The sequence below is a fragment of the Lycium ferocissimum genome, unplaced genomic scaffold, assembly GCF_029784015.1.
Source record: "Lycium ferocissimum isolate CSIRO_LF1 unplaced genomic scaffold, AGI_CSIRO_Lferr_CH_V1 ctg6165, whole genome shotgun sequence".
Lineage (NCBI taxonomy): Eukaryota > Viridiplantae > Streptophyta > Magnoliopsida > Solanales > Solanaceae > Lycium > Lycium ferocissimum.
In genome coordinates, this window is record NW_026726247.1 from 14,404 (window position 1) to 21,298 (window position 6,895).

At 36.5% G+C, this 6,895-nt stretch overlaps 1 protein-coding gene across 1 annotated transcript; it reads left to right on the top strand.

Annotated features, from left to right (window-relative positions):
- The first annotated feature begins 1,283 nt into the window (after positions 1 to 1,283).
- Positions 1,284 to 3,801, top strand: LOC132045184 (high affinity nitrate transporter 2.5). Its single transcript, XM_059435728.1, has 2 exons — positions 1,284 to 2,628; positions 3,270 to 3,801. Exons 1-2 carry the CDS (start codon positions 1,472 to 1,474, stop codon positions 3,640 to 3,642), a joined length of 1,530 nt encoding a protein of 509 aa, XP_059291711.1. The 5' UTR covers positions 1,284 to 1,471; the 3' UTR covers positions 3,643 to 3,801.
- The last annotated feature ends 3,094 nt before the right edge of the window (positions 3,802 to 6,895 follow it).

A 6,895-nucleotide genomic window follows, 5' to 3' on the forward strand; every position in this document is an offset into this window, starting at 1 on the left:
CTGTTTTGCATAAATCATATTACTTGTACATCAGACGACTTATTATTCTTTGATCGTTTGGTGCAAAAGGAGAAAATAGAAAATATGATGACTGCAATCATTTTCTTTCTTATACCAAATATTTTTTCAAAGAATTCCCCTTATTTGATTTATAAAAAGGTGTCCAAGAATTAAAAAAAATTAAAGCTGTATGTGTCGACAAATTATGACCATCCTTGTTTCTTTGCAATATTTAATGTAATGCTACAAAGTAAATGAATTAATTTTATACGACCAACTAGAAGAGCTAATTCCAACTAAGGACAATATGGTCATACACCACCTGCACAAAATAAAATCTAAAGGAATCTCTTACCCAGTCAACAAATGCACATTCCCTTGGATTCTTGGTTAGCCTCCCCATTTCCAAAGTCAATGGAACGAACCAATTAATGCACTCAACTCTCAAGTCTCTTTCTTTCACGTAGGGAAAATTCAATTCCATGACAATCAGTTAGGCATTAACTATCACAAAGTAAACTGAAGAAACAACACATCCTAGTATATTGTTTTCCTTCCTCGCAATAAACCTATGAATTTCTTTTCTTCCTCCCTGTAGGTTCACTAGCATCCCTTTCACAAATTTGCGTCTTAAAAGTATATTACAAATTTCATATTACAACCTCTTTCTATTGGCTGAATTATCTCAAGTTTGAAATTTGCAATATGCTACGTACTTTCTAACAAGTGTTTTTCTGAAAAATGCTTTTTCCTATTTGGTTGTGAGTGGTAATATTTTTTGTAAAAACATTTAAAAGATCAAAAAAATACTCCTTCCCTCCCAAAAAGTTTATCCTCTTTTGACTTGGCACAAAATTTAAGAAATAAATGAAGATTTTTGAAATTTGTGGTCCAAAATAAGCCTTAAATATTTGTGTGGATGTAAATCATCTCATAAAGTTATATTGTTTCTAAACATAGAAAGGGGACAATTTTTTTAGGACAGACTAAAAACGAAAGGAGGATAATTTTTTTGGGACAGAGAGAGTATTATCAAATCGGATAGTGTTTTCATGAAATTTTGAATGTAAAAGATAGACGGTAATATCTGAGTGTTGGTTAATTAAAGCAGCAATATGAAATTAAGAGTTGAGATCAATGCGAAGGAAACTGATTTCCACCCACAGGTGAGAGAAGTCTTCTTCACTTTTCGGTGGAAAATGTTAGTAGTAATATTTCTAATAACCAAAAACACCCGAAAATGACTAATTTTTTCTTATAAAAGAAATAATATTTCCACCATGTACCAAACACCCCCGTAGACTTTGGCACTATACATGCCAGAAAAGGGTCCTAGTGATAGCGTACTTTGCAGCATAAAGGAGCAATCAACAACTGTGAGATTGAATCTAAAGAAAAGAAAGGAAAAAAAAGTAGTACCTTCTTACTCTTTTTGAAGTTTTATTTTCTTTACATTCTCACATTTCCAACTATGGAAAACATGGAGTTGGAATCTAATGATGGAACAAAATCTGTACACAGAAATTTTGGTATGCCAGTTGACTCTGAACATAAAGCCACTGAATTCAGAGTGTACTCTATTTCAGCTCCTCACATGAGAGCATTTCATCTTTCTTGGATTTCCTTCTTTTCTTGTTTCGTTTCCACATTTGCTGCTCCACCCCTCCTCCCTATAATACGCGACAATCTTGATCTTACAGCTACTGACATTGGAAATGCAGGGATTGCAGCAGTTTCGGGTGCAGTTTTCGCGAGAATCGCAATGGGAACAGCTTGTGACTTGTTTGGTCCAAGACTTGCTTCATCTGCACTTATTCTTTTAACTGCACCAGCTGTTTTCTTAACTGCAATCGCCAACTCAGCGATTTCATTCCTTTTAGTTCGTTTCTTCACGGGGTTTTCGTTAGCCACTTTTGTTTCAACTCAATTCTGGATGAGCTCGATGTTCTCTGCTAAGGTCGTTGGCACGGCTAATGGTGTTGCTGGAGGCTGGGGAAATCTTGGTGGTGGTGCTACACAGCTAATTATGCCTTTGGTTTTTTCGCTAATACATAGAATTGGTGCTACGCAGTTTACTGCTTGGAGAATTGCGTTTTTTATACCTGCCCTGTTTCAGGCTTTATCAGCTTATGCTGTTTTCTTTTTAGGCCAAGATATGCCTGATGGGAATTACGCAAAACTACATAAATCTGGCGAAAAGCATAAAGATAATATGTCAGATGTTTTATATCATGCGGTTACGAATTATAGAGCGTGGATCTTGGCATTGACTTATGGCTATTGTTTTGGTGTTGAACTTACTGTAGACAACATAATTGCACAGTATTTTTTTGACAGGTTCCATGTGAATCTTCACACTGCTGGGATTATTGCAGCTAGTTTTGGTTTAGCAAACTTATTTTCCAGGCCTGGAGGAGGGATGTTGTCTGATATCATGGCGAAAAGGTTTGGTATGAGGGGAAGGCTTTGGACACTATGGATTGTGCAGACTTTAGGAGGCTTGTTATGTGTTCTTTTAGGGAAAGTAGAATCTTTAAGCGGTTCTATTGTTGTGATGCTTGTGTTTTCTGTGTTTTGCCAAGCTGCCTGTGGACTTACTTTCGGGGTCGTTCCATTTGTTTCAAGAAGGTATGATTTCTACCTGATTTTCGTATTACTTAAGTTTGATTTACCTAAAATTGACAAAGGGGCCGGTTCAATCCATGACCGAACCTTTAACTTTTGAGTCCTTGCCTCGAGGCTAGGGCTGAGGCTGGTTCTCTTTTAAGGGGACCGGTCACAAGTCGCGCTTTTCCTTGGTGTGGGAGGAGGGGATTTGATTCGAGATCTGACCTTAACCTCTTATGTGGGCAGATCAAAGGGCCAGTTCTCAATCAAAAAGGTATTATAAACAATATAAAACAGAATTTAACTTCTATTTGTACATACTGTAAAAGAATTTGCACTATCGGTCAACTAAAGGAAGCTGCCCATAATAAGTGGTCGATTCGATCCGAAACCAACACTTTAACCTTTGAGTCCTCGCTTCGAGGATGGAACCGGGCATGATTCTCTTGTAACTAGTTCCGCTGGGCGCTGGCCATAATAAGAGAAATTAGTTACCTAGCAACTAACTGTAGCTACGTACAATATCAAGTTAATTTACACAAAAAATATTTATATTGTCAGTGCATATAACTTAAATCTGATAAAGAATATATCTTCGCACTCGTTAAAAGCCTAATTTTCTCTTCTTTTTTTTTTTTTTTTTTTTTTTTTGGCTTAAATAGATCATTGGGCATAATTTCGGGGATGACAGGAGGAGGTGGAAACTTTGGAGCAGTACTGACTCAAGTAATTTTCTTTAGAGGAACAAGATATTCGACAGAAACAGGGATTACATACATGGGTATCGTGATTATATGTTGCACCCTCCCCATTTTGTTTATATACTTCCCACAATGGGGTGGAATGTTTTATGGCCCCTCATCTAAAGGCTCGACAGAGGAAGATTACTACATGAAAGAGTGGAGTTTAAATGAAAAAGAGAATGGCTTTCACCAGGCAAGCATGAAATTTGCTGGTAACAGTAGAAGTGAAAGAGGTAAAAAAGTGGAATCTGCACCAACACCTATAGATGGACCTCTAAATATAGTTGTTTGATTTGAAGCATGTTGTCACTCTAGTATTGTATTTTGTCACTCTTGTATTATATTTATTGTTCTTAATTGCGCAAATTTCTGTTTAAGCTTAGTTCCCCTATGTAAAGAACTATAGCTCCATGTGTTGTTTTCTATTACTTCAAGAGTTTGCATAAAGTAATTACAAGAGTACTTTGTTTCTCTCAGAATATGTACAGTCTAAATTGCTTCTGCTGTATTTTGACAACTACAAAAACTAGAGGCATCATAATATAGCCAATAAAAGAAATTCATACTTTCCTCTCGAAATCTTTGGCTATTAAGAAATAAATTTATGTCAGTTTATTAATTTTATTGGGGGAGGAGCGAGAGACCTCAACTGTGAAGGATCCGGTGAGAATCGAATGCACCAGTATAATACCGTGTAGCAACTCTACACATTCAACTACTTGCTCAAATTAATCTTGGCAGAATAGATCGGGACCCCCCTGAACTTATCGATTTTTATTCAGTGTACACCTAAACTTTATGTTGGCTTACTACGCCTGTCAACTTGAAAATATGATAGGCACAACCCCCTGGATGTTGCCAACCCGTGGAAGTGTGACACACGCACTGCCACATGGATTTTTTTGTCCATGTGGCATTTTTTAAAGGATAATATATATATTTTCTTACCTTTTTAAGTTCAGCAATTATTTAAATCATCTTTTTCGAGTCAAATCTGTAAAAAAAAAAAAAAAAAAAAAAAAAAGAACTTGAAAATATTTTGATTATAATTTTTTTATTTGCCTAAAGATAATGATATTCTAATTAAGTTATTTTTATATATTTGGCCAGGAAAAGAAGAAATACACAGTTAGAACAAATAATCATTGCATCTAAAAAAGAAATCAAATAAAATATTTTTACGAATTTGATCCGAAAAAAGTAATGCACAGTTGAAATAAATAATAATTACATGAAAAGAAAAATACACAATATTTTTGTAGAAAATACACCATCTAAACTTCATTACTTTGGCTAAACCTTATTTTTATTTAGCTAAAATAAATAGAGTTTCAAGTTGAATCTTTCAACTAAGTTATTTAGATTTGGATCCAAAAAAAGAAAAAAAATACATAGCTGAAATAAATAATCATCATATCGAAAAAGAAAAAAAATAATTGGGATAAAATATGCAATGTATTTCAAGAAAAATCAAAAAGAAATACAATTGGATCAAATAAATCATTATATTGATTATGTGGCAATTAATAGTTGAAAAATACCCCATTTGGAAGCTGATTTTTTTATTTTTCACCCTTCCACGCGCCTAAAAGAGAGTGTATCCACGCTCTTTGCCACATCAGCATCTAGCGGGGTCGAGGCTATCATATTATTAAGTTTAGGGCGGTAATTAAGTCAACGCATAGTTTAGGTGTGCACTAAATAAAACATAACAAGTTCAGAGGGTCCCAAGCCATTTTGCCATTAATCTTTGTAAGAATATGTGATAATATTAGTACTATATATAAGCAAAGATCTTAAACTTTTGTCATCCCACAACCCTAAGGGACCCATAGGAGTAAATTTGCACGATTGCTTTTGTTGGCGGTGCTCTTTAGTTTTTGCCCCTCAAATTATTGGTCTTTAATTTTTACGCATAGTTTAGATGTGCACTAAATAAAACATAACAAGTTCAGGGGGTCCCAAGCCATTCTGCCGTTAATCTTTGAAAGAATATGTGATAATATTAGTACTATATATAAGCAAAGATCTTAAACTTTTGTCGTCCTCACAACCCAAACCCTCTGTTTGGATGGTTGTTTCCCGTGATTCATTAATGTACAGTATGGTATGGTACAGTACGGTGTTGTATTGTATTGTACTGTATTAATGAACATAATGTTTGGATAGACTGTATCATTTGTTGTGGTTTAATAACATTTGTATTGTTTGGTTTGACTGTATGGTACTGTATAATAACTTGTAAGTTTACTAAAATACCCTTAACTCTTAATTAGAAATTAATTTATATATATTAATAAAACTCAGGTAAAGAATAAAATAGGAACTTTAAAAAAATAAATAGGTAGTGGATAGGGGGGGTGGAGGGGTGGGTGGTGTGAGGTGGGTGGTTGTGGGATGAGAGTGGGGTTAGAGGGTAGTAGGGTGGGGGTGAGTGGTTGTGGGGGTGGGGTTGGTGAGGGGTAGTGGGTGGGGGTGGGGGAGGGGTGGGTGGTGTGGGATGAGGCTGGGGGTGAGTTGTTAGGGGTGGGGTTGGGCGGTGATGAGGGGTAGTGGGTGGCGGGGGTGGGTGGCAGAGGAGTCAGGTAGTTGGAGGTGGGGATGGGTGGTAGGGCGGGGGTGGAGTGGGGTGGGGTGAATGGTGGAGGGTGGGGTATAATAGAGAAATGAAATACGAAACCATGGAAAAACCACCAAATCCGTGGTTTTAAAAATTGGGACTTTTCATGGTTATATAACCATGGAACTACCCACGGGTTTACAATACCATACCACATACTTTAAGAACAATGGAAACAAACATGGTTTCATAGAAAACCATACATTAATGAACCACGGGAAACCACCATCCAAACAGGGGGTAAGGGACCCACAGGAGTAAATCTTGCTTTTGTTGGCAGTGCTCTTTAGTTTTTGCCCCTCAAATTATTGGTCTTTAATTTTTTCCCTTCGCCTAAAATAATCCGAGGTTTTGGGTTCAAACCCCAGCTTAGTCATAAAAATACAAAAAATTCGCAAGGCAAGGCTTTGTGAAAAGCTCTGCCTTATCTTGCCTTATGCGACAGACTTTGCCTTAAGGCATCACTAAAAGTCTGCCGGAGAGTGCAGAACTTTGCCTTATAGGGCAAACTTTTAGTTATGCCTTAAGGAAAAGTTCCGCTTTATGAGGCAGACTTTTAGTTATGTTAGTCTAATATATAAGCAAAGATCTTAAACTTTTGTCGTCCTAACAACCCTATGGGGACCCGCATGAGTAAATTTGCTTGGGCAATTTGCACGATTGCCCTTTGTTGGGGGTGGTCTTTAGTTTTTACCCCTAAAATTGTTGGTCTTTTAATTTTTGCCCTTCGCCTAAAATAACCCGAGGTTCTGGGTTCGAACCCTGGCTTAGTCATAAAAAAAAAAAAAAATCGCAAGGCAAGGCTTTGCAAAAAGTTCTGCCTTATACGGCAGACTTTTCCTTAAGGCATAACTAAAAGTCTACCGAAGAAGGTAGAACTTTGTCTTATATGGCAAACTTTTAGTTATGCCTTAAGGAAAAGTTC

Bases quoted from the DNA above. Each gene is read 5' to 3' on its own strand.
- LOC132045184 (XM_059435728.1), top strand. From the start codon at position 1,472: ATGGAAAACATGGAGTTGGAATCTAATGATGGAACAAAATCTGTACAC. The intron at 2,629-3,269 runs GTATGATTTCTA...TGGCTTAAATAG, and splicing joins GTTCCATTTGTTTCAAGAAG to ATCATTGGGCATAATTTCGG.